General features: G+C 43.4%; 1 protein-coding gene across 1 annotated transcript in view; it reads left to right on the forward strand.

Annotated features, from left to right (window-relative positions):
- The first annotated feature begins 5,750 nt into the window (after window positions 1-5,750).
- Window positions 5,751-27,159, forward strand: part of WDR86 (WD repeat domain 86) — a 54,779-nt gene continuing 33,370 nt past the window's right edge. The window contains exons 1-3 of the mRNA XM_044678115.1: window positions 5,751-5,913; window positions 16,545-16,686; window positions 26,667-27,090. Coding sequence (XP_044534050.1) covers window positions 5,751-5,913; window positions 16,545-16,686; window positions 26,667-27,090 — 729 coding nt within the window. The remainder of the gene's footprint in view (window positions 5,914-16,544; window positions 16,687-26,666; window positions 27,091-27,159) is intronic.

The raw sequence follows: 27,159 nt of genomic DNA on the forward strand, positions 1-27,159 counted from the left end.
TAAGCATGACATATGGCAAGGTATCTCATACTTTTTTGTTGAGTCATTTTTCAATCATGTGTGACTCTTCATGACCCCACTTGGAGTTTTCTTGGCAATAATAGGGGAGTGGTTTGCCATTTTCTTCTCCAGCTCATTTTACAGATGAAGAAACTGAGGCCGACAAGGTTAAGTGACTTGTCCAGGCTCACTCAGCTAGTGTCTGAGGCCAGATGTGCTCTGATGCTTTCCTGACTCCTTTTCTAAGTCAAAAATACAATTGAACACAGGTAGTGTCAATATGTGGTTTTCTAAGTCAATATGCTGCCTATAGGGCTCCTTAAGGAATGGTTTAGTGACCCCATTTCTATTTGAGTTTGACACCCCTGCACCCTACCACACTGCCTCTATCTACTGCATCACTTAGCTGCCTAGGTGTCTGTATCTCTTCTGTCTGTCCTGTTCTCTCTCCTCACACTGTAACTTTGAAAGCAGTAAGAACTATAATCAAACCAACGGCAATTCCATTTATAATTCCAGAGCACTGATGATGAAACATACTATTCATTAAAGAGAGATGATGGCTTTAAGTGCTGAAGTTTATATTTATGTGTGTATATGTGTGCCCACAGGTGTGTAGAAATTAATATTGAATTGTAATCATTTTTATGTGAAGCCTTTCTTGAACTTTGGTTTTTGAAGCTTCCAAATAATTTACTCCCAGACCTCAAGACATCTCTTTGGGCCGACTTATTACACAGATGGAGTGGAGACCCACTACTTATTTATCTGTAAACAAGAACTGTCCTAGGTAATGAAGTCAGCAGAGTAGCCGGTGACCCAGCTACCTGTAGAGGAGGAAGGGCGTATGTTGGCTTCCTTTGAGACCCATCTCTTCCTCTGACAAAGTGATGAGGGAGGAGTTGTGGGTCTCTAAGTCCACCTCCTTGATGGCTATTTGCCAATCAGAATGTCTTGGAAGGGGAGAGAACTAGATGATGAGGTCATAAGAGATATATAAAATGGACATCAGAGTTCAATCTTTTTCTTTTCCCTCTCTCTTCAGCTGTGCTTGCTTTTCTGCCTCAGTCGATCTTATTGGTGCCCATTTGATTTATGGTAGGCGTTCACTGGCTACTTTAGATTTTCTTGGGTGATGAGCTAACAAATAATTCTAAAATTAAGAAATATTGCCTCAAGAATTTCAGTAGTTTTATACACACACAAAATAATTTATACAGCCATTGAAATTTATTTTGCCTTATACATATTTGTTAAACCCCTTTTATAGATGAGTAAATTGAGGGAAGAAAGGAGGAAAAGAATGAGGAAGGGAAGGAAGAAAGAAAATATTTATTAAATATCTACTATGTGCCAAGCACTATGTTAAACATGTAATAAATATTATCTCTGAGGCTCAGAAAAGTCATGATCACTCAATTAGGCAGTAGAAGCAGACTTAGAACCTTCTCTAGACCCTTTCCTTGATACCATAAGCAGACCTACACTTTTAGAAGTGGAAGAGATCCTAAAGATCCTCTAGTTTCTAGTCCAACCTTATCATTTTACAAATGGGGAAACCAAGATAAAGAGAAGAGAAGTGACTTGCTTCTGGTCATGAAGCTAGCTTAGACATGAACACAGGACAAAGAAAACTTTGACTCCCTTTTTTTTAAATCATGCCAGTGTTTTTTATCCTTCCTTTCCCCTCATGCCATTGTCAGTTGATGCAAACATTTGCTTGCTCCTTTGAAGTATCCTTAAATTCCTCTTCTAGTGTTAATTCAATTCAGTTCAACACTTATTAATTGATAGAACCTGAAAATATAGTATAAAGATGAAACAAAACAAAGCTTTTTCCACCTGTCTTGGAGTTTACAATTTAGTGAGGGTGGAGTAGGAATAAGACAAATATGCAGGTGACTATATAAGTGAAAAGAAGATCAAACAGTGTTTGGTATGAGAGATTTGAGTTTTGTATTTATATTGACTTATATCAGGAAAGAACTGAGGATTCAGGAAAGAATTTATGGAGACTGTGGAAGGAAGGGAGAAGGATTTCACCAGGGATACCCTTTAAGGTATAATGGGCGGGGGAGGTTGAGGGAAGGAGAGAGACATAGTATGGGAAAGGATAGAATGAAATCAGGGAAAGTGAATGAAATCCAGGAAGGTGAATGAAATCAGGGAAGTCAAATCTGATGGGAGGGCTTCAAAAGGCTGGAAATGTAGGCTGGGGCCAGTCTGGAGTTTAGACCAAGGAGTGTGCATTTTAACTGGTAAACCACAGAGAACCTTGGGGGGGGAGCATTTAAAAAATTAGGTTAGTAACACACAGTCAGATCTGTGCATTAGGAATTTTTCTTTAGCAAATGGGTAAAGGATGGATTGGAAAGAGGAAAAGCTAGAGACAAAGAGAGACTATCAGATTAGAGGGCATTGGTCTAGACCAGTGATGGGCAAACTTTTTAAAGAGGGGCCAAAGGAAAGGAAATGCTCATCTGTCAGTCTGTTTCTAAGGCAACTCTTTTGAAGTTCCATTGTATTGTATCCTACTTCTTGTATTCATCAGATTAGGAATAATGTTGGATAGAACATTTCACGGGCCCCCCCCCCCCCCCCCCCGCATCTGGCCCGCAGGCTGTAGTTTGCCCATCATTAGTCTAGACAAGAAGTAAATAAGGTCCTCTATTAGAGTGATGGCAGTATGGATGGCAAAAATGGAAAGGAGGGTTATATATATATATATGTATTATATGCATATATAATATAAAAGATAAGATGGAGGGTTAATCTTATCTCATCAACAATATTGTAAATTCCCACAAGGTCGAGATCTTGTCCTTTGTTTGCCTGTAGCACTTAGCAAGGGATAGGTACTTTTTTTTTTTTTAAACTCTTACCTTCTGTCTTAGAATCAATACTGTTTATTGGTACCAAGGCAGAAGAGTGGTAAGGGCTAGACCTTTGGGGTTAAATGACTTGCCCAGGGTCACACAGCTAAGAAGTGCCTGAGATCACAGGATCTCTTTTCTCTAGGTCTGGATCTCTCCATGAGCCACCCAGCTGCCCCTCAGGTGCCTTTTAATAAAGCCTTGTTGAGTAATTCCTCTTCCCTTTTAAGTTCCTTTTGTGCCAGGTAAACTTCAATAACCAATGGGACCTTGCCAATGGGATCATTTTGTGGGGAGGTCTGGGCACCTTCTTTAGGGGAGAGAGGTTAGCCTAGTCATTCGATGGAATCATTAGTCTCTTCTCTACTTTATAAACTTTGGGGAAAGATTAGAAAGGATTTGGGGAAATCTTGCTACCTTTAGGACCTAGAGGGATCCTAAAGCGAGTGGGTCAATTCCTCCCCACCTATCCAATCACCGCTCCCCTCCCCCTTCCTCCACTCCCCTGACTGCTGGGTTGATGGACTGAGGCTCTGAGTCCCGGCACTGCTGCTCTAATGAGAAACAGGGGAAAGAAGCTCTGGGAGAGGGTTCAAGGGCCCGGGTTTAGGGATTCCTGTAGAGACCTCAGCGGGTAGATCAGATTGAGCTTGAAGACTTGGAGGATGGGGGTAGTAAAGGGAGAGAGGAAAAAGAGGAGGAGGAGGAGGAGCAGCCACGGGGGGTGGGGGAAGGTCTAACAAAGGACCTGGGTGCCAGGAGCTCCTTTTTGATTGCTGCTTTCAAGACAAGCCTGTACGCTGAGCAGGTTTAGGCATTGCTCTACTGGTCCTGTGGCTAAAGTAAGCGTCCCAAGTCCTCCCTGGAAAGGAGAAACTTAACAGCCAATCTGGGCTGGGGGCGGAAAGGCCAGTGGAGATCATCAGGGTTCTCAAAGTATGGTTTAGGGACCCCGGGGGGGCCGAGAGCTTTTCCGAGGGTCTGTGAGGTCAAAGCTTTTCATAACAATACTAAAACGTTTTCATTTCTAATGCAGCAACTATAAAAAATATAACCCATAAAAACTATGGGGGGTGGGTGGGGAGGATGGCTCAGCATTTTTAAAGAATAGACTCCAAGTTGAAGAACCGCTGATCTAGTCCAAAATCCTTGTCTTAGAGACGAAATTCAGAAATATGTCTGCAGTGACTTCCCCAAGGTCACAGCGACGAGTGGTCCCCTCCCTCCATCTCAATCCCCCCCCCCAAAAGTGGAGGGTTCGGACCGTATGAATCCCCAAACTGTCTCGGGGCACCTCACCATTCGGGACTTATGCCTCATTTTAGGGACGGGAAAGAGAGGATCAGTTTCCCTCTAGAAGCAAATTTAGAACTTAACCCTAAGGACAAGCTTTTCCTCTGCCGTTCCCCACCTTCCCAGTAAGAGCCCCGAGTCTGGTTAGGGTAAACGTAGGTGTCCATATGTATGTGCGAACATGGGTGTCTGTTGCTCGATCTCCGGCTGCCCGGCCCCCCCACCGACTCCCCAGGGGAGGAGGGGGTGTGGTTAGGTTTCAGTCAGTTTAGAAACCCAAGGAGGGGTGACTTTCTCCCCCTCCCCCGGGACGGGAGAACTGACCACCCCCTTCCGCCTTCCTCTCCCCTCCCCTCCGGGCCTTTGGGGAAGGTGAGGGGGTGGGGGCGCTGCGTGGAGCCCGGGCTGGAGTGGCCTGTAGAGGGTCGGGGCGGTTGGGGAAAGTTTCCACGTGGAGCCTTCCTCTAGCAAGGGGCGGGGAGAGAAGGCGAGAGCGTAGAAAGGAGCGGTGCCGGAGGGGGCGATTGAGGGTAGGGGCAAAGGTGAGTTAAAGCTGGCGCCGGGAGAGGAGGAAGGCGTGGGGGGCGGGGAGGGATTAGGTCCCCTGTGGAGGCTGAGAACCACGGGAGGGAGGAAGCTGGAAGTAGGGGTTAGGGGTGGGGAAAGCAGTCCCGAAAAGTGGGAGGGGACAGGTTGAGGGGTGGTCTCCTAGGAGGAGCCAGTCTGCACTTTATTGTTCTAAGTCATCCACTAAGAGGGACTGAGTTGAGCGCGGAGTAAGAGTTTAGGGGCGTGTAAGAGAAAAGCCCCCCATACCGTGGGCTCTAGGCAGGTCCGTGAGTTGCTGCACCTTGGGATGAGGCTGGAGGCTTTCTCTTTGGATTTGGTTGTAGGTGTACCCTGGGGCGAACAGTGCGGCTGGAAGGCTTGGGGGGAGATGGGAAGTTTGGGACAATCACTTCTCACAGTATTCTTTAGGGTTCTGGGGTGGAAACCCTCTAGGCGAAGGGTGAGACCACAAGGGTTTTGATAGTGTTGAAAGAGGGGACAGACTGTGGGTTCAGCTAAAATGGGGAAGGCGGGGCATCCCCAACGAGTTATAAGTCTTGTAGAGGGAATTCCTCCTGGGTAAAAAGGAGGGAGAAATCTAGGGAGCTAGGGCGGGGGGAGGGGATTTGGTTAATCTCCAGACAATGAATTCCAGTCCTAAACCTAGGCACTGGTGAGAAGGGCAGAGAAGGAGGAGGAGGTGAAATCTCATTTTTCTGTGGCTAGTTTTGATGGCTGTATTCAATCACTTGGGTTGATTTTTTTCTCTTGAGTTATCTTTTGAGGGGTTGAGAAGTGAGGGACTAGATGATGGGGATGCGCTTGTTAGGAACAGCGGTGCTTCTGCAAGGTTAGGAATGCATTGTTCGTGCCCGCTTGTACCCATGAATGAATACCTTTTGCAGGCTTTGTACTGGGAGTGTAATTCCAAGGTGATGTCCGAAGGCAATTGCTGGAGGAACCTGCCTTCCTTTGGCTGGGGAGCCCCTCCTTAGAGGGGGTTCCCTCGTGGGACTCCTCCCTTAGTGTGGCAGAATGGGGGGCAATGGCTCGGCCCTGAGGGTCTGCACAGATCACAGAGGAGGTATCAACTGGCTCAGTCTGAGCCCCGACGGCCGGCGGCTGCTGACAGGCAGCGAGGATGGCACTGCTCGCCTGTGGAGCACCGATGACAGCCAGTGTCATGGACACTTCCAAGGTAGAGAGCACACTTCAGCCTGTCTTCTTGCTCCTCCCCTGTCTAGGACCCTTCTGGCCTCCCAGAAAGTGCCACAGGGCCACTCAAGCCTATCTTTCCCATCCTCCTCTGGCCTCTTCCCTCCAGCCTCTAGGGCACCCTGGATTATGTCTCCTTGAGGACTGGGATAGATAATAGTGGGTCCTCCCAGCTTTTGAATCCTACAAGGAGTTTTTTAAATGGGGCCACAGCTATAAGAACACATAGCTTTGGATGCAGCCATTTTGGACAGGAAGCTAATTCTGTTCTTTTGGGAGGGAAGGAAGGGTTCATGGAATGGATATGCTTGACCAATGAAGGAGGCTAAGTAATTGGGAGGGAGGCCCATGCAGAATATTTGCCAGCAAACTGGAGTTTGATCATCTCTGGACTAGGAGTCAGGAAACCCAAATTCTAGTCCTGCCCCTGCCACTAACCAGCTATGTGACACTGAGCAAGTCATTTCCAGCCTTGTTATCCTTGGGTTTTGTGATTTTAAGCCAAACAAGTAAGGTCAGGATGTGCCCTTATTTGTTTTGTGGCTTTTCTATTTTTCGGCTTAAAAAAAAAAAATCTCCTTTGTGGAGAGCTCCAGGTAAGGAACTCTTTCTACCAATTCCTATTTATTGAACCTGCTGTTCAACTTACTGTCTTCATACTGCCCCCTTTTGGAAACTTTCATCTCCAAAGGTTATCTTTAGGAAATTTGGGGGCTTTTTTTGTTCTGTGCTATCTTACTATCTCAGCCCTCCCCCAAATTTACAGATATTATGAAGAAGAATCATTAGATCATATATCTAGAGCTTGAAGAGACTCCCGGGGACTATTTAAGCCAACTCTGCCCGTTTATGTATGAGAAAACTGAAGCCCTTGGATGTTAAATGACTTGCCAAAGGATAATGTACTCTTTTTTAGTGCATCATGCCACCTCTTTGTTTTGTTAAAGAGAAAAGATATTTTAATCAATGCATAGCCAAGGAGAAATTAATTTTGACTTATCTGATACCTGCTAATATTCATGCTGAGAACTGAGACTTTGCTTCAAATGAAAAAAAAACAACAGCTTCTTGTCTGTGGCTAAAAAAGAACTGTGATTTACTGTAAACTGTAGACCCCAGAAGGTCCTGATTTGAGCAGAGCCCAGTCTCTTTCCTTAAAGTCAAAATGTTTTCCAAATTCAGCACCAGTTTTAAGACCACATTATGATTCTGCACCCATTTTTGTATCTATATTCTCATAAAAGCAAATGGAAACATTTTATAGGTGATCTCCTTTGAGCTCCGCCCAATCTGGTATTTCCATACCCCAAAGGGTCCCTTTGGAGACTCCAATGCACTGCTCCTCAAACTGAGGCCATTTTATCTCCCTCCTTTGCCCACAGCCATCCTTGTCCTCTCTTTATCGCCCTCTGCTTCCTGTTCACAACTGCTGCTACTTCTACTAGGTTCCCTCAGTTTTATTCTACTTAAACCTGATTCTCAGGAATTCATCACTGCTTCTGAGCTCTAGATTTGAGGAATGATCCTACGAAAAGTTTCATGTTTGAGTGGGGAAATGGCTACTCTTTCCTGCTCAGATTTTTCCACTTAATGGTTAGAGTTTCAAGGGGATCTTGTTCAGCTGTTTTTCAGTCATGTCTGACTTGATGACCCCATTTGGTGTTTTCTTGGCAGAGAGAGATACTGGAGTGGTTTGCCATTTCTTTCTCCAGCTCATTTTATAGGTGAGGAAACTGAGGCAAAGAAGATTAAGTGACTTGCCAGTGTCACAACTAGTAAGTGTCTGAGGCTGGATTTGAACCCAGGAAGATGCTTTCCTGACTGCAGGCCTGGCACTCTGTCCATTGAGCCTCCTAGCTGCCTCATTTCTAGCATGAAGGGATATTAAATGCTCAATGGGGGGAAATACTAAATTTTCATTAACTTGGGAGGGTGGATGTGAAATCAGTGCAGTCTTGCTGAGAATAAAACAATCTTTTTTTCTTAAGAGAACATACGTCCTTGAAATAAGGACAATGTGCTCTGCTACCTTTGCAACTATTCACTACGGAGAGTCAGTAGTCAGAAAGAAGTTGCCTTCAAGTGTCACCATTGATGGACAACCACCAATGATGGATACATCAGATCCCTACAGAATGGGTATTAGTGAGCACTCGCTAAATACTGATTAGTGGATTTATGATTCTCAGGATAGGATTGATAACATCTGATACATTGTCTTTCTTGGGGCATTTAAATCAGTGAAGTGCTTACCATTCTAGAATACAGAGGCTCCTTTTATAGACCCCTTTTATACCCCACCTATAGCGAAAAATAAAAAGTGTTAGAACCAGCTCTGAGTTATTCAGATAACAGCCCCTGAAAATGTGATTCTCCAGTGTTAGCGGCAGGTTTCAGTGGGTGGAAGGAACTCTTAGAGAATGGAGAAGGCAGTAAAGAGGTGAGAGGATTGAGTGGGAAATTCCTGGCTTTATGGATCTAGAATTCAAGAATGGGGACAGACTAGGAAGAACTTCTATTGACCTTGGAACTCCTTGGGAGAACATAGTTATAAAAACAAAGTATACAGGTGGGTTTTACCTTATTACAGTCCTGTTACTGAGATGTTATAGCACAGAAATCAGATTTTTTTTTTGCAAGTTAAACATTTCACATGTATTCAGGAAATTCTCTGTGGAAAGAAGCTCATATTTGGGAATCCTTTTGCAAATTAAGCAATTAATCAAGAAGCCTTTAAGTACCTCCTATGTGCCTAGTACTATATTAAGCACAGGAGTTTAAAAAAAAAGACAAAATAAAAGTATCTTTTCTTCTCTCATGGGGGAAAAAATATGTTAGCCATAAGTATAAAAACCAGAACCTCTTCTCTCCCGGCCTTTGTTTTCAACCCATGTATGGGAACCGGGTTCAAACTTTGGAGAACTTTGGTTCTAATGAGAAGGGTTAGGTGCCTTTTCTCACATTTTTTGGCTCTTTATACGCCACCCCCTCTCCCCCACTCCAGTCCCTCAGGGGAAAAATTACTTGAAGTTTATGTTTGGCTCATACCCTGGGTTTCTCAAAAGAGGGCAGTAGAAAGGTCTTCTTTGTACAATGTGAATGAGGTATGGGACAGAAATGTATGTCTTCCATTAAAAAAAATATTAAATATAAAGATTCATAAGCACACATTGACAGACTCAGAATAGGATATAGTAATCTATAACTACTGTTATAATTTCCCAGGAGGTTGATATTTAAAACAAGACACATTGTAGTTTGCAGCCCCACTTAATAAGCATTTTACACTTCACTTTGACCCTGAACTATCCAAATAATTCCTTCCAGATCTATGTCTTTTGGCAAGGCAGGTGAGGAGTTAATCTCCTCCCTCTCTTGGCAGTTAACTTCTCGGATGGTTATAAACTCCTGGTTATAAAAAGGGCATGTATACAGCTGTGCCTCACCTTATTAGAGATAGGCTGCTGAGAAGCTTTATAAAAATCAGATTTGTTTTAGAAATTGGCTGTATTTCAAATGAAAAAGCATACGCAAAGCACTTTGCAAACCTTATGAAGTACTAGGTCGGTGTTAGCTATTATGTACTCGGAAGATTTACTGTGAAAAGGACTGCGAATACTTCGGTAAATTGAGCCATCAATCAAGAAACATTCATTAAATGCTTACTATGTGCCAAGCACAGAGTGAGACACTGGTGATACAAAGACAAAGATGAAACTGTTCTGTTGTGGGATATTATCTCCTTGGATACAGTCTACTAAAGGAGATGATAACTATGAAATAATAAAACTGTAGGAAGAAGTCTAACTGACTGTCAGTCAATTTTGACCAAGAACTCAGAATCTCTCTTCTAAGATTGCTCACAAAATCCATCTTGGGATCACTATTCAATCACCCAGGATCAAAGAAATACAAAGCAGAAGAAGCAGCCAGAGGTCTGGGCTAAAGTTTACTGGACTGAACCCCAATTCTGATTTCACACGACCTGTGGCTCACAAGTTGTTTGGGTTGGAAAGGGGCCATTCTCCCATCCCCCTCGATCTTTAGGAAGAGTTTTTAATACCTTTACATGAACCTGCCAGAGGAAAGAGAGTCAGAAGGTGGGTTACTACCCTTTAAAATCCTCTGAGTGAGCGGCTCTTCTTTCTCAAGAGGCCAATAAGGGTTTTGTGTTTTCATTCCAATGTACCCAAGTCCTTCCACCATGACTAGTCTCACCAGAAGTGTCCTGGGCACGGGTGATCCAGGGTATATACTCCAGTCCAACCCCTGCTACATAAATAAATGAGAAGTATACACAAAATACATGCCAAGTAATTTCAGAGGTGGGGCACTAACAACTAGGGAGTTGTTAGTGGGGAGGAAACTGGGGAGGAAAAGATTTCTAAAGCTCTGGGTTCTACTTTGAAGGAAAAAGGAAGGTAGGATTCTAAAGGAATAGAAGGGATCCGAGGAGTTATTTTGCCAAAGAAAAAAAGGGGGAAGGAGTGCAGCCAAGAAGATGAAAGCAACTTCCAAGTTCCATATGTCTTTCTCATCTCTAATAACTAAAAGAATGGTCCATCTGTATGCATTGAGGTTGATGAAAAGGGATGATGAGAAGGGAGCATGCAAGTCTTTCTCAGATAAAACAAAGGATCATTTTAATATTGTGGAGTGAACAATTATCACTCCATTGATCCAGTTCGTTGGTTTGAGGGTGGCATGTTGAATTGTCACAGAGTGGGGCACACTTGTGTTGAGTCAGCAATAAGGAGTAAGCAGAAAGGAATATTTGCCAAATGGATCTCTTCCCCATCGCAGAAGAGTTCATTCTTCAGTTAATGTCATTCTCCAACTTAAAATGTGGGAGAATTTTACCATATGTACCAACCTTATGTGGCGATTTGGTCAGTGCAGACTATATATAAAAAAGGAAGGTGAGTGATTTATGTGAATGAGATTCCTATAACTCATGACCTCATTCATTTGAGGGCTCTCTCCATTGACAAGCTTGCAATGACCCTAGCCATTCCATCAGAATCTAAACTCTTTCAAAAAGCCAGGAGGGCTGAGCAACAGATTGCAGGGTGGTGGAATGGAAAGAGAAGTGGATTTACAGGATGTATGTTCAAATCCTGTCTTTGCTACTTATTACATGTGTGACCTTGAGTAATTGACTTTATTGCTTTAGACTCAGTTTTCTTATCTGTAAATGAGGCAATTTAGACTAGGTGGTCCACTAAGGTTCCTTCCAGATCTAAATCTGTTATCCTGTGTGCCTGTCAGTTGACCAGTCTAATTTTCTTTTTTTAAAACTGGTTCTCCCCCTCTTGCTGAAATTATAGGGACTATTCACAGACCCGATTTCCCTCTGCTTTATATAGAAGCTTTGACCGGCTCCATTTCCAACCTGGGACCAGTTTGCCCCAACTTGAACAACTTAGGGCACAATTCTCCCCACCCCCCATTTCTGGAGCTCACCATGTTGGTGCCACATGTAGTGTAGACACCTAATCAGAACTCATTGCAGCTCAGAACTCCTGATCTCAAGAGATTCACTAGCCTCCATCTCCTCAGTAATTGGGATTACCGGTGTGCTCCTTTGTGCCCAGCTGAGCTAAATTTAGAGAGTCTTCTCAGAAACAGGTTCTTGGCCTTTTCTGGGTCATGGGCTCCTTTGGTAATCTGGTGAAATCTTCTCAAAATAATGCTTTTAAGAACACAAAACAAAATTTTAGGATTACAAAGGAAACCAACTGAAATAGAATTATTGAAATATTTTGAAAAAATAAGGAGGATCCTGTTGAAACTTTTCCCTGGAGGGCCCATTTTTGAGGCTAGATCCCAGTCAGAGTTCAAAGATTCTTTCTTCAATTTCCAGCTTTCTATGGCCAACACTACTGTATTCCAATGGTGATCCAGGCCCTTGGTCTGGGAACTGATGCTGAGGCATTCCACCATCTGAAGAAGAGTTATCAGAACCTGAGGAGAGACAATTTGGACATTGAGAGGAGAAAGAGGATGATTCTGGGGGTGAGGAAGATGAAAAAGAAGGAGATAATGACAACCAAGCAAGAAAGCCTTTAACCTCAGTCTGTTTCTCCCACCACTTCATTTTTTGAATGCCTTCTCAAAAGCTTTTATCAAGCCCCGTTTAAGCAGAGCTGAAGAATGCAGCCTACGTGATAACTTTTGTTGCAGAACTTCCAAGTCAGTCAATTCATACACAAATGAAAGGACTTAACACTCAAAATGAAAAATTAACAAGGACCAAATAATCTTGAAGCCCCATAGAAGGCAGACAAGGTGAAAAAATAAGAGTGGAAGAGTGGATAATGGCACCATAGATTTCTACGGTGAAGGCTATTTGCCGATACCGTTGTCATGGCAATGTCTGATGTTGGTCTAGATGGCCACTTAGGCTATTTCCAGCTCTCCTGGGATTCAGTGATTTGAGTTCTGAAATCAGTATACTATGACAGATGAACTGTGATGGTCTACTTTCAGGAATACCCATGCTCTTCTACCTGAAAATTTTCAATCATCAATAGCTTGCTCTTGAGCACATATTCCATGTGGTAGTAGAAAAGGTACAAACATGGTGGACGACCTCATGAAACTTACACTCCTTTGAACTGGCTGTCCCCCAAGCCTGAAAGACAGCCCTACTTTATCATCTCCATCTCTTCAGATCCTTTGTTACCATCAAAACTCCACTCAAGTTCCAGTCTGCTTGAACATGAAGGACTTCCTGATCTTTTCTCCCATAAATTTATGTTGTAGATATTTTGCACATTTCCATGTATTTTGTCTCTCCTGATAGAGTGGAAGCTCTTTGAGGATAGGGATTGTTTAGTCTTAGCCTTTGTATCCCCAAGGCTTAGCATTTTATTGTGGGTCACACACACAGTAGGTACCTAATAAATGCTTGTCGATTGGGGATATTCAGAAGCCGTGGGCTCTGACCATAAGAAGAGCTTTGACCACTTTTGGACAATTGGTAACATCACTGGGCTAAATAATAATAATGATAACATTTACAGAGTGCCTGGTAGGTGCTGGGCACTGCGTTAAGCACTTTACAAATATTATCTCATCTGATCTGCACAACCCCGGGAGGGAGACACTAATGTTGTTCTCATTGTGTAGCTTGGGAAAGTGAAACAGATAGAAATTAAGTGATTTGCTCAAGTTCATGTTCTTTTAAAATAGTTACTTTATATTTTATAAATACATCTCACAGATATGGCTTCAGCAGATCCTACAACCTCAGAGATCCATAGAATATAGAACCTCCTCCATCCCTCCCCAAAATGATAACCAATTTTTCTGCCCCCCATTAGGAAAAAAAAAAGGCAGAGAATAGAAAGTGCTGGATCTGGAGCCAGAAAGACTCATCTCCCTGGGTTCAAGTCTGGTTTCAGATATTAGCTTTTCGACTCTGTTTTCCTCAGTTTCCTCATCTATAAAATGAGCTGGAGAAGGAAATGGCAAACCATTCTAGTATCTTTGTCAAGAAAACCTCAATGGGGACATGACTGAACAACAACAAATAGAAAAAAAGTTGCTTTTGGCAAAACATCATTTTCTTAAAACAGCCTAAAGCAAACAAAATCTCAAAAAAATCTCCCCTGTGATACTGAAGCAATACTTTCACTTAAGAGTAGTTTAAATTTAAGGAAACAATTATCACATCATATCAATTTGACCTCCTCCACCAACTTATTTACCCAGCAGCAGAGAAAAAGGTTTGATTTGTACTTAACCCATCCTACCTTTAAGCCAATTGCTGAGCCATGATGTCATCAGTCACTATCTTTTACATGCATTCTCCAAACCTTCAAAGCCATTTGTTTTGTTTTTTTTTTGGTTTGGCATTTCTGGATTTATCGGCCTCTAACAACACAGGACCTGCCTTCTTGGCCTCTGTCCTGGTCTAATAAAAAGAGTACTGGGTAAACCTAGGCTTGGAAGATCTGACTCCGAGTCCTTGCTCCACAATTCGCTCTGAGTGCCCTTGGCCAGTCATCTCCCTCTCCCTCCTCCCAGCCTCGGTTTCTTTTTTTTTTTTTTTTAGTAAAATGAGATTGGATTAGATGATCTCTAAAGGCCGCTTCCTTCCCCCCCATATCTAGGGGTCACAGCATTTCCTGCTGGGTAGCCACTTGTTTTCTCCCTCCCCTTGTTGAATGTGCTCAGTCATAGGATGTCATCATCATTACGTCAGAACTGTAGCAGATTAGCACACAGGGCTTGGATCCTGATGGATGCTACTATTCCAGATGTTATTCTGCTAAGCCCTGGCACAGCCACACGTCCCGCTGAAAAGCTTCCTCAGTGTGCTTCCTAGTTCTTCCTAATCGCTGTGGGCTTTGCTTATTGTTGATGAACCCCTCAAAACCATGAGTCATTGCTGGTTCTGTTTTCAGATGTGGGGTGGGTGGCTTTGTCAAAGAAAATAAGCCACAGGGTTCAGCTCCAGATGGTCAGACCATGGCTGAAAAGAAGTGGGTCTGGGGGTGGGGAGGAAGGCGGCTCTTTTCTTTACAGCCTGCAGTTTGCTGACCTGGTTGGGAGAGAAGGAGAGAGCGAGGAGAGGAGGGGAGCCCCCAATTAAAGTGAATTCAAGCATAGCTGAGTAGATTCCAAGAAAGGTATCTGGGCTCCTGGAAAATCAAGGTCAGCCAGCCTACGAGATGAGGACCTCGTTGGGGGGGGGGGTCTTTCTCCTCCAGTAATCGGGGCACATTCTGTAGTTCAGATTTAGAACGACTACCCTAAACCTCTTACTTTAGAGATCAGGAAACTCAACCAAAGAGTCACTGAGACTTGCCCAAAGTCCTATAGGTTGTGACAGAGGCAGGGTTTGAACTCAGACCTCCAGTTCCAAATCAGCAATGACCAATTGCACCATGGAGAGGTAGCCTTTATGTGCCATCCGATCCAACTCCCTCATTTTATCATTGAAGTTGAGACCCAGAAAGGGGACTTGACTCCCCTGCACCCCACCATGTCCCTCGCCCCAGTTTACAAATCATCCTTTGTTCCTTCCAGTTCTTCTTTCTCAATCAGTGTTTCCTGTGAAGCAGTTAATGAGAAGCACCATTACAGTGTTAAAAAGTTGTTGCTGCTGCCTTCTCTGTGGGTATTCTGGGACTGTCGGATCGCAGAGCTGGGGGGGGGGGTAGGGGGGGCAGGGGAGGACAGGGAGAGGAGCATGGGGACAGATCCGGTCTCAGGAAAGGTTTGTTGACAGTCTTGGAGTATTTTGCAAATGCACTGAGGCCGGTAGGAAAAAACACACACACACACACAAAATCTGAACTGCATTTTGCCAAACACATTTTGCCCTTAGCTTTTAAATCCTGTGTGTATTTTAAGGGAAACTTAATCTTTAGGGTTTCCTCACATGTTTACTTAATCCCTGCAAACACTGTTTTCTTAGAGGCCTGGTATCTGCTGTCCAAGAAGATTTGAGCATTTCTTTAAAAAAAAAAAATGTATTTTTAAGTTTTCTTCTCCGAGAACCCAGGAAGTTGAGAGCTTCCAAGGACAACTGAGCTCAAACCCAGGAAAGAGGTGTCAGGTAGCTTAAAACTGGACCCTGGAGGTTCTGAGACTGCCTGGGTGATGTCAGGCATCCAGATGAATAGGGGGAAATTCAATAAAAAATAGAAATGTCTCATCCACATACTGCTGAACAGCTGTATATGTAGACATACTCTGATCCCCAGCAGATCTTGTGTATGTTGGAAAAACCCTGAAGAGGAATCGGGAGATTCTGCTTCTGCTACAAACTACCTGTGTGACCTTGAACAAGTCACATCACTTATTTAGGCCTCAACATCCTCCTTTATAAAATGAAGTTGACTGAATGAGATGGTCCTTTCTAACTATTAAGTTGTTGCTGTCAGTGATCCATGAACCCACCTTCACCTGGAAGTACTCAGCAATCGCTAGTCAAGAGTGCTACCAATGGGTGCTGACAAATGTCTGTGGGTGCTATTTACTTAGACAGGGGATAAAGGAAAAATGGGGGGGGAACAGACAGAAAGAAAGGAGAGAGAGAGAAAGGGAAAAAGGAAGAAAGAAAGAAAAGGAAGGAAGGAAAGAGATAGAGAGGGAGAGAGAAAGAATAGCAGGGAGAGAGAGGAAAAGACATCTGCCCCAAAGGGAGGGCCACCACTAGTTTTTTTGGGGGGGCAGGAGCCCCTCTGAGGGATCAATCATAAGCTCCTGGGTTAAGGTACCACGAGTCAACTATGTTGTTTTCTTAGTTACTTATATAATGTCGCTCCCTTTACCAGCCCTTTTCTGGTGGTTGCTTTTCCACTTTGCTTTTCTAAAATAAATAATGGGGTGGGGGGCAGCTGAGGGGCTCAGTGGACTGAGAACCAAGCCTAGAGATGGGAGGTCCTAGGTTCAAATCTGGCCTCAGACACTTCCTAGCTGTGTGACCCTGGGCAAGTCCCTTGACCACTCTTGCCTACCCTTACCCTCTTCTGCCTTGGAGCCAATACACAGTATTGACTCCAAGACGGAAGGTAAGAGTTTATTTTTTAAAAATATCAACAAATAAATGATGGTCCATATCTCTCATGCCTCTCACCCTGTTCTCCCTTTTCTCTGCAGGCCATGAAAGCTACATCACTTTCTGCCAGTTGGAAAATGAAGCTGCCTTCACCTGTAGTGCTGATCACACCATCAGAAAGTGGGATGTGGTCACTGGGCAATGTTTGGCTGTTTACCGAGGACATACATCAATTGTAAACAGGTTCGTAAGACCGGTACTCTCAGCAATTGAACAATTAGTGTCCCAAAAGGCACCTTCAGTTGTTCAGTCCTTTTTTCAGTCATGTCTGACTCTCATGACCCCATTTGGGGTTTTCTTGGCAGAGATACTGGAGTGGTTTTGTTCTTTCCTTCTCTAGCTCATTTTATAGATAAGGAAACTGAGGCCAACTGGATTAAATGACTTGTCCAGTGTCACAATTACTAGCTAGTAAGTGTCTGAGGCCAGATTCAAACTTGGGAAGATGTCCAATCTTCCTGAGATTCCAGACGTGGTGCTCTATCCACTGTCCCTCCAGCTAACCTAAAGGGCACCTACCATGTGTATGTATAAATACTACGTTTGGGCATTGTGGGGAATACCAATTCAATTTGAACAAACATGGTATGTGCAAGGCACTGTGTATTAGACAACGGACAAACAAAACCCAAATAGTCCCTGCCCTTAGGAAGCTCATCTTCTTTCATACAAAGAAAGGGAAGACAAGCTCATAGAAACAGTATGGCTTCATGGAAAAAGCTTTAGAGTTGGAGGACCTGAGTCTGAAGCTCAGCTTTGCAACTTATTACTTTTTTGAGTTTGAAATTCTTCTTTTAGGACCTCAGTTTCCCCATCTAAAAAAATGAGAATAGTAATGCCTCCTATGATAGTTGTGAAGGGCTTTATAAACCTTAAACTACCATTGGATACGAGGCATTATTTTTAGGATTGGAGTAACGATGAAGGACATAACAATGAGGAAGACATCAGCAGGCTGAGCATCAGCCAAATACCTGGGGCAGACAGTCTGTCCATGCCGGAGCAGGTCAGAAAAGAGGAAGGTGCGCAGGGGGCTGGAGTGGGCAGAATGCCCACTCCCTGCCAGTCAGCCTTGCTGAGTGGCTCATGTAGCTGTCTGAATGAAAGCAGATGCCCTCCTTCTGTCCCATGTGCTCCTTGACGTCTGACTTAGCTGTCGGAGCAGCAAGACCCTGCTTCTAGCTGACGGGAGAGGAACCCAAAGCCCAGCCTCCCACTGGTGGGAACAGAATTCCAGAGGAAATGGCTTAATGGGTAACTGATGCTTAGCTGGGGGTGGGGGAGAGGAGCAGGAGTTGTCTGTTCTAAAGATGGAACGAACTAAAAAAAAAAGAAAAGAAAGAAAGAAAAAAACTTTTTCTAGTTAATTGTTGAAAATATCCCCCAGCCCAAGATGTTCGAAGTTTTCTTTTCCCAGCTGAGTTGTGCCAACTGTTTTTCAGGGTAGTCCACAAGGGCTTTGCCCTTAAAGTACCAAGTCAGCAGGTGTTTACTGCTTATCAAGTAGCCGCCCAGCCCTGTGCTAGGTGCTGTGAGGAAGGTATGAAAATAGTAAGGTTGGATTTTTGCCTTCCGAAGCTTAGTGCATAGAATACAAAATCGGGACACTTGGGTCCAGGTCCCATCTCAGACATCTAATAGCTACATGATCTTTTTTCTTTTTTTCCAAACCCTTAACTTCTGTCTTGGTATCAATTCTTAAGACAGAAGAATGGGGCAAAGGCTAGGTAGAGTTAAATGACTTGCCCAGGGTCACACAGCTAGGAAGTGTCTGAGGCTAGGTTTGAACCCAGATATTCCTGATTCTAGACCCTGGCTCTCTATCCACTGTGCTACCTAGCTGCCCCAGCTATGTGATCTTTAGCAAGTCACTTACCTCTCTTGGCCTTAGTTTCCTCGTTTATAAAATGAAAGGGTTGGACTAGATGGTCTCTAAGTTCCCTTCCAGCACCAGAGCTATGATCCTACTATCCTAAAAGCTATGATCATCTGTAAGTCCCTTAAACTGTTAGAGCCAGAGTATTCTTATCTGTGAAATGGGAACAACATCTCTTGTACTGCCTTCTTCCCAGGGTTGTTGTAAGGAGAACGCTTTATAATCTGCAAAGCTCCATAGAAGCATGAGATATTATTGCAAAACATTTATGATTCAATGACAAGTGCCATAGGCATCCAGAGAAGGCTGGGAGACTCACTTGGCTTCCTCAGTGGAACTTCAGATGGTCATTGAAGGTGGAAAAATGTTGTTTTTTTAAGTTAGGAATGAATGTAGGCTTTTGGTAGGACAGTGAAATAGAGGGTTTAGATAGGAAAAACAGATAGCTTATGGAAAGTAATGATACCACGTACCCAGTATACCTTGGAGGCCATTGAGGCCACCCCATCTGTTGCAAAATCACAATAATTCTGAAAAGTGGCTGTTTAGCTTTCATTTGAAGACTCCCTCCTGCAAGAGAGAAGTCACTGCCTGATGAGGCAGCCCATTCTGCTTTTGAACACCTCTCATTGTTAAGGCACAGAATTAAGACTAGTTCCCTCGCTATAATCTAAGAAAAGTATATAATAAGGGGTGCAGCTGGGTAGCTCAGTGGATAGAAAGTCAAGCCTGGAAACAGGAGCTCCTGAGTTCAAATCTGGCCTCAGACACTTCCTACCTGTGGGACCCTGGACAAGTCACTTAACCCCCATTGTCTAGCTTTACCACTCTTCTGCCTTAGACCCAATACAGTGTTGATTCTAAGATGGAAGATAAGGGCTTAAAAAAATAGTGAAGAGGATGAGTGTGCTTTCAAGAGACAGATAAGCAGCAGTCGAGGATGAGCTTTGGAGTTGTTCTTACCAGTCATGGCCCCGGATCCTTAGCTCCTCTCCCCGCTGGCAGCCAGGTGCAGCATCCTGCTGCTAGGACCCATAAGTCAGACGCTGAGAGACCCTCATGGCCAGTGGCCGGAGGATTCAGCATCTGTGTCTCAGGTAGAGTTTCTGCCTTATTTCTACTCATTGCAGTTTTGGAAGGCCATGCCAGAAAGAGGGCAGGATGGGGAGTCAGAAGGTGAGACTTTAAATCTCAGCTCTTCCATCTAACCTCTTTAAACCAGTTTCTTCACCTTTAAAAATGACGGGGTTAGACTAAATGAAATCTAAGATCCTTTCCTGCTTGAATTCTTCCCATGGTTCTATTAGAGGCACTCTTTTGCATGTAGACACCTGAGTGAGGCTGAATCTGAATCTCTGAATCCAAGTTTTAGGTACAGAAATCAGACCTGGGAACTCTCAGGTGAGGAATTTTTTTTTTTTTACTTTACTAATTCAGTTTACAGGGGCTGCCAAGAACATCAAAAGGTGATGTGACACAATCAGGTTATGTCAGGTAGAACTTGTACCCAGGGCTAGAGCTCTAACATTCTGTGGTTCTTTGGAGACTCGTGTTAAGATCAGGAATCAGAAAAGGGTCTTGGCCCCAGGGCTCTCTAGCCTTGAGGCTGCCTCTCTAAATCATAAACTGAGGTTGAGAACTCACTCCGACTAGTTTTCTGCCTAAGCAAATACAGTAGTATTATCTGTTTGACAAGTGAGACAACTTCCAGTCTTCTCCCACCTTTCATGCCTGTTTGCCAATCCTCTCCAGAGACAATCTGTCCCCAATGCCAGGCATTTTCGCTAGTTGTCCCTTATGCCTGGAACGTTCTCCCTCCATCTCCTGGTTTTCCTGGCTTCCTTCAAGTCAGAGCTACAATTCCACTTTTTACAGGAAGCCTTTTCCCATCCCACCTTCCCTAACTTCCTTCTATTAATTACTTCCAGTTTGTCCTGCTGTTATCGGGTTCCTCCATAGTTGGTGTGTTTTCTCCCCAACTAGACTGAGCTCCGTGAGAACAGAGACTGTCTTTTACCTTTCTCTTCCTCCACACCCCTCCCCCCTTACCTAACACAGTGCCTGGCACGTAGTAAATACTGAAAAAACATGTTTTGCCTGACTGAGAGTTTAAATAAACTTCCTCAAAGATACCCAGAGCTAGATGGCCCTAAGAAACTAGCAGGACCCAGGGCTCCTAGTCCAGGACTTCTCTTTTTTAGATAGCATATGACATTGCCTCTTGAGGAATTAACAATAAGTAAATGAACAAATAAATAGACTTCCTTTGTGGAAGAGACACAAGAAAGTGTCAGATTTGTGGAAATTAGAAAAACTCGCTTGGCCAGAATTTAAGAAGGTCACATTCTCAACTGACCAACTTTGAAAATGTTTTTAAGTGCTGGTTTTCATTTAATATATCACAGTGTGCCAACTGTTGGCTCTCTGAAAAGCCAAGCAGATAATTAGTCTTAGAAGTCATCAGTTGTCATTTTTAAGTTCTTGGAAATGGAATTTTCTTCTTTTTTTAAAAAATCAACAGTTATTATGGACTAATACTTCTGGGCTGACATTTGAACAATTGTATAACCAGACCTCAAATGGCCAGGATGAAGTTGTGGAATTAATAAACTATGCGTACTTCAGAGCTATTCTAAGAACTCTTGAGGCTCGTGGGATTGGGAGATTACAGTCCTGTGAAACTACAGGGAAGTCAGACATTTATGGGGAAATAGCTAGCATATTGTTATTCAGTTGTGCCTGACTCTTTGTGACGCTGTTGGGGTTTTCTTGGCAATTATACTGGAATGGTTTGTGGTTTCCTTCTCCAGCTCATTTTACAAATGAAGAAATTGAAGATAGGAGTGGTTAAGTGACTTGCCCAGGGTCATATGGCTAGGTATGACTGAGGCCAGGTTTAAATTCAGGGATTCTTGACTCCGGGTCCAGGGCTCTATCCCTTGTACTTCCCCATCCTTTGTTGTCCTTCAGACAGCTAGACTGGAGAATGAGCTATTTTTGTAACCTGCCAGGAGGAATTTAAAGCTATTAGGAAGCAAGCAAAGGGTAAGGTAGGGTGGGAACAGTTAGGTAGTGAATAGAACACTGGGCTTGGAATCAGGAAGACTCATCTTCTTGAGTTCAAATCCAGCCTCAGACACTTACTAGCTATGTGACCCTGGGCAAATCCCCTAACCCTGTTTGCCTATTTTTTTTTTAATGAAAGAAGGAATAAGCCAGTTTAAGCATGGCATGGGCTATGGCATTTAAAGGGAAGCAGAGGTCTTATATTAGATTGAGTATCTGAGGGTATCTCAGCATGATGGAGTTCCAAAAGAGGTTCCTTCCCCACCCCATCCCCCTGCACTTGGCCATTATGGTTGGGGGTGGGAGAATGGTTCCCACATAGGAGATGCCAGCATGGAATGAAGAGAGAACTGTGATATCAGATTCTGCTGGCACAGAATATCTGAATCAGAAGTATCTGAGGTTGCCTCTGGGCACACTCGGAAGGACTGTGTCGAATGGTGATGGGAGTTTGGGGCAACTGACTACATGAGCAGTCTTGATTCTCGATGGGTCAGATTTTCCCCCCAATCCTCACTTCCAGGGAGCCCAGCTTCCCCACTTGTCTCCTCAAATTGATATCAAACACCCTTAATATAGGCAGTTTCATTTGACAACTGACACACAACATTTAATTCCAATGACTTTGGGAGAAGGACAGCTGAGTGAGAGGTCTGAATTAGAGGGTATTTTAAAAAGAAATGACATTTTGTTATTTACAGGAGAACCCAACATCTAGAACTGGAAAGGATCTCAGAGATCAGTCAGTCAACAAACATTTATTAAACATTTATTCTGGGCTAGACACTAGGAATTACAAGTTTGTTGTTCAGTCATGTCCAACTCTTTGTGACCCCATTTGGGGATTTTTTTTTGTCAGACATACTGGAGAGATTTGCCATTTCTCTAGCTCATTTTATGGATGAGGAAACTGAGGCAAACAGGGTTTGTCCAGAGTCACACAATTGTTGATTACCCACTCAAATGGGACATGAGAATAACCCAAAATACTCATCATGTGCTTGAAAGTTTTATTCTGTTGAAGGATAAAGTCATGGCACGATGGGGAAAGACTCCTGCTCAAGTCTAACCCAAAATGCCAAGGTACAGCCTTAATACATTTAGTTGTGATAAGACAAAATATAACTAACAATGCTAAAGTTTGCTTAGCGACAGAACAGTGTTTGTCCAGCATCAAAGAGTCTATTCTTAGGGTCTGTTCAGCCCCAAAGAGGAGGACAATCAGTTTTGTTTGGTGATTGAAAGTCTATTCATAAAAGAGCCATGTTGGCTGGGCTGTGGTTCCTGCAGGTGTTTTCCATTACTCAGAGCTGACATGGCTGGTCTGAGTTGACCCAAGGTTCTGGTCTGTGGTTTTAAGAGTAACAAATTGATAGCAACAGAGTTCGCCCTGAGTGTACACTCACAAAGGACTGTTGTCATGCCAAGCTCACAGGACACCTTAATTGGATGAGATAGACTATTCAGCAGCTAGGTCTGGGCCTGGGGAACACGATAGCTCAGGAAAATAAGAAGCATTAGCAAGGGCTTAATTTGAGGGTTTTGACACAGTTAATAAGTATCTGATTCCAGATTTGAACTCAGGAATTTGAGTCTTCCTGATTCCACGCCTGGCAGTCTGTCCACTGTGCCACTTCGATGTAGGAGTCCAAATACAAGCAGAAAGAAAGATAGTTCCTGCAATCAAGGAGTTTACATTCTCATGGGAAAAGACAGCATCTAAAAGGAAGCTGGCAGGGGGGAAGGTAGACGGAGGTACCCAGCATAGGAACATCATAGAGGAAGTCCAGAGCAGCAAGAAAGGAATGAGACTTCATTGGCCTGGGCATTCTCTTTAAATGGAGATTCTGGGAGTAGCCATCCAATGAGAGAGAGAGAGAGACAGAGACAGAGACAGAGACAGAGACAGAGACAGAGACAGAGACAGAGACAGAGACAGAGACAGAGACAGAGAGACAGACAGACAGAGAGACAGAGACAGACAGAGACAGACAGAGACAGAGAGACAGACAGAGAGACAGAGACAGACAGAGACAGACAGAGACAGAGACACAGAGAGAGAGAAGAGACTGAGAGAGAAGAGACAGAAAGAGAGAGAAAAAACAGAGAGGAGGGGGGAGAGAGGGAAAGAGGGAGAAAAGGAGAGAGAGACAGAGAGATGGAGAGAGACAGACAGAGAGAGGGAGACAGAGACAGAGAGAGGGAGAGGAGGGAAAGAGAGATATGGAGAGATGGAAAGATGGAGGTGGGGAAAGAGGGAGAGATGGAAAGATGATAGGGGTGGAGGATATGTCCAATGTGTGAATCCCAAGAATGGAGTTTCAAGATGAAGGACTAAGGCATGATAGAGGAGGTCTGGAGTGCAGCCTCAATTCCCGAATAGCCCTGATCCATAGGAGTCAAACATGGAGGCTTGTAGGCCACACATGGCCCCCAGCATTCCCAAGTGTAGCTCAAACCAGATTAAATTGTAATTAGGAAATAATTAACTGAAGAATACCACATAGATGTTACATTTTAAAACTAAGTTAGTATGTAGTCTTCAGGTATGCTTATGTACTTTTTTTTAAACCCTTGCCTTCTGTCTTTAGAATTGGTACTAAATATAGGCTCCAAGGCAGAAGAGTGGTAAGAGCTAGGCAAATAGAGTTAAGTGACTTGCCCAACTAAGAAATATCTTAGGCCAAATTTGAACCCAGGAACTCCCATCTCCAAGCCTGACTGTCTATCTACTGAGCCACCTCGCTGCCTCCCTTATGTACTGTTTAGGGGGTCTCCTTATTCTTTGAGATTGACACCACTGATTTAATTATCCAGTCAAATTCCCTTATTTTATAAGCAAAGAAACTGAGGCATTGTCAGTAATGGTGACTGGCCTATGTTATTGACTGGATAAGCATGATTGTAATCAGTACCTGGTTTATACATAAAATTGTATGATAATGTGTCATAGAGGGCAGATAAATCTCTGGAGAGAGTCAAGCATCAACTCACAAACTGATTCCTGCTTTTGGTTAGATTAAAATGCATTTTCCATAATCGGCAAATCAACCAACATTTATCGAGAACCCTCTATGCGCCAGGCACTGGGCTTAAGACTGGGGATAGAGAGAAAAGACAAGGAGCTTACCATCTAGCTCACAGTCACTGGTTACAAATTAGTGGGGTCCCAATAAATGGGATGTTAATGGCTTGAAATTGGCCTCTGTGGAAGAGTCTAGAAGACCTGAGCCCTAATAAAGCCTCATACACTTATTAGCTGTGGTGTCACCTTGGACAAGTCACTTAACTTTAGCTTGCTTCAATTTCCTCAGCTGTAAAACGGGTATAATAATAGTATCTACCCCTCGGGGTTGTGGTGAGGATATAATGAAGTAATTGTTATAAAGCACTTTGCAAACCTTAGAGCACTATATAAATGCTAGTTATTATGATTATTCTTATATTACATATTATAGTTATCTGTTCTTGCACCTTAGCCCCCTACTAGCTGGTGAGCTCTGAGCACAGGAATCATGTTTATTTCAACTTTTTACCTTCCACAGAACCAAGCAGGATATTCTGCACATGGCCGCTTAATGATTAATTAAATCAGAATAAGTAAGTGAAGTTTATAGGGGGGCAGCTGGGTGGCTCAGTGGAGTGAGAGTCAGGTCTAGAGATGGAAGGTCCTGGGTTCAAATCTGGCCTCAGACACTTTCTAACTGTGTGATCCTGGGCAAGTTACTTAACCCCCATTGCCTAGCCCTTACTGCTCTTCTGCCTTGAAATCAATACACAGTATTGATTCTAAGGTGGAAGGCGAGAGTTTTAAAATAAATTAATTCATTTAATAATTAAAACAAAATTTATAATAAACAACTATAAAATGATAAATTAAGTTAATTAAAATTAATTAAATTTAAAAAACTTTTGTCAAAATGTATTGAAATAATTGAGAGGAGTCTAAAGCACTTCATAGATTATATATAGCACTACAACTTGTATTGTTAACTGATCTGTGCCTCAGTTCCTCATCTGTAAAGAGGAGGTAATAATCCTTGTATTTATGTCATGACTTGCCATGAAGATAGTGTATGTAAAACATTTGGAAACCCTAAAACACTCTATACATATTAGTTATCATCATCATCATCATCATCATCATCATTATTATCACTCCTCTAACCTGCTTAAGGGCTTGGCTTTCCCTTCTCTGTCTCCAGCCTTGGGAAAGAATTCACTAAGTCCATCATCTCCTGCCCTTCTAGTAAGTTGTCTCCATAATCCTCCTCTCAAGAACATCTTGAACGTAATTGGAGGCATGTAACTGGACACCAGAATTCACAGTAATCCAGGCTGTTCCAAAACAGGCAAGGGAAAGGTCACCCAGTGCCTCACTCCTTGACAAAGCTGTGTTCAATCCAACAAAGGTGTTTTTTCTACATCTACTATTTTGTCAACCCTCTAAGCAAGTCTTAGACATAGAAATGAAAGAAGAAAGAACTCTTAACCCTCAACAACGTGGCAGCCTAATGGTGGAATAATATATTTACACATTCAAGTATGATTCAAAGCAGATGATGGAATCTGGGGGAAAAAGTCACCCCACTGGATTTGGCATCTGAGGATTAAGATTTGGAATCTAGCTCTTCGTCTACAGTTCATTTGATAAGTTATTGGATAAGTTATTTGACCTCTTTAATCCTTAATTTCCCCATCTGTAAAATGAGAGGGCTGGATTAGACAACCTCAGAGCTTCCTTCCAGCTCTCAATCTGTGATCCTAAGAGCAAAAGAACAGTCTAGATGAAGTGTTCGAAAAATGTAAGGATGGAGAGATCACTTCACTTGATGCTTTCTTGCTTCCAAATCACTTACTGTTGGCCCAGCTGAGCTCATTCTATGAAGTCTCTCTCCATGAGCCCAAGTTTTTACTGCATTGTGTCTTCAACAGGATGTCTGGCTTCCAAAATAACCCATTTACATAAACAAAAAACTGTTCTGGCTCTAGCAACGTAGAGGAAGGAAATTGTTTTCAATTACTCATTAACACTTAATGTTTGATAATTACAAAATTACTTAACATTTATTTAACATAAAGTCTAACCTTGGGGAGGTAGGAATGGGAGAGGAGAAAGGTCTCAGTTTGCCAAACTCAGGGAGAGGCTTGAGACTCTTTACAGCCTGGTTGGGAGGATGTACTTTGAGCCGGTCTTTGACTGCAGATTTGTTACCAATAGGATCCTCGTTGCCAAAGACTACCTCTTCAGTGGCTCCTATGACCGAACGGCCCGCTGTTGGAGTGTGGACAAGGAACGGCAAATCCAGGAGTTTCGGGGTCACCGGAATTGTGTCCTGACCTTAGCCCACTACTCGTCCAAGGACATCCCAGATGCATCCTCGGAGCAGGGAGAGAAGGCCAGTGGAGACTTCCTAGTGACGGGCAGCACGGATGGCACAGCCAAAGTTTGGTGGGTGTCCAGTGGGTGTTGCTACCAGACCTTGAGGGGCCACACTGGGGCTGTCTTGTGCCTTGCTCTGGATGAACTCAACCAGGAGCTGTTCACAGGCAGCACCGACTCTACCATCCGCACTTGGAACCTTGTGACTGGAGAGCCACTGAAAGTGTTTAAAGAGCATCAGGGATCAGTGATCTGCCTGGAGGTAAGGATCAGGCAACTTGCTTCTGGAACATGTAGAAAGCTTCTGAGATACTCTTATCCCCTACCAGAG

Source organism: Gracilinanus agilis, chromosome 5 (assembly GCF_016433145.1).
Source record: "Gracilinanus agilis isolate LMUSP501 chromosome 5, AgileGrace, whole genome shotgun sequence".
NCBI lineage: Eukaryota > Metazoa > Chordata > Mammalia > Didelphimorphia > Didelphidae > Gracilinanus > Gracilinanus agilis.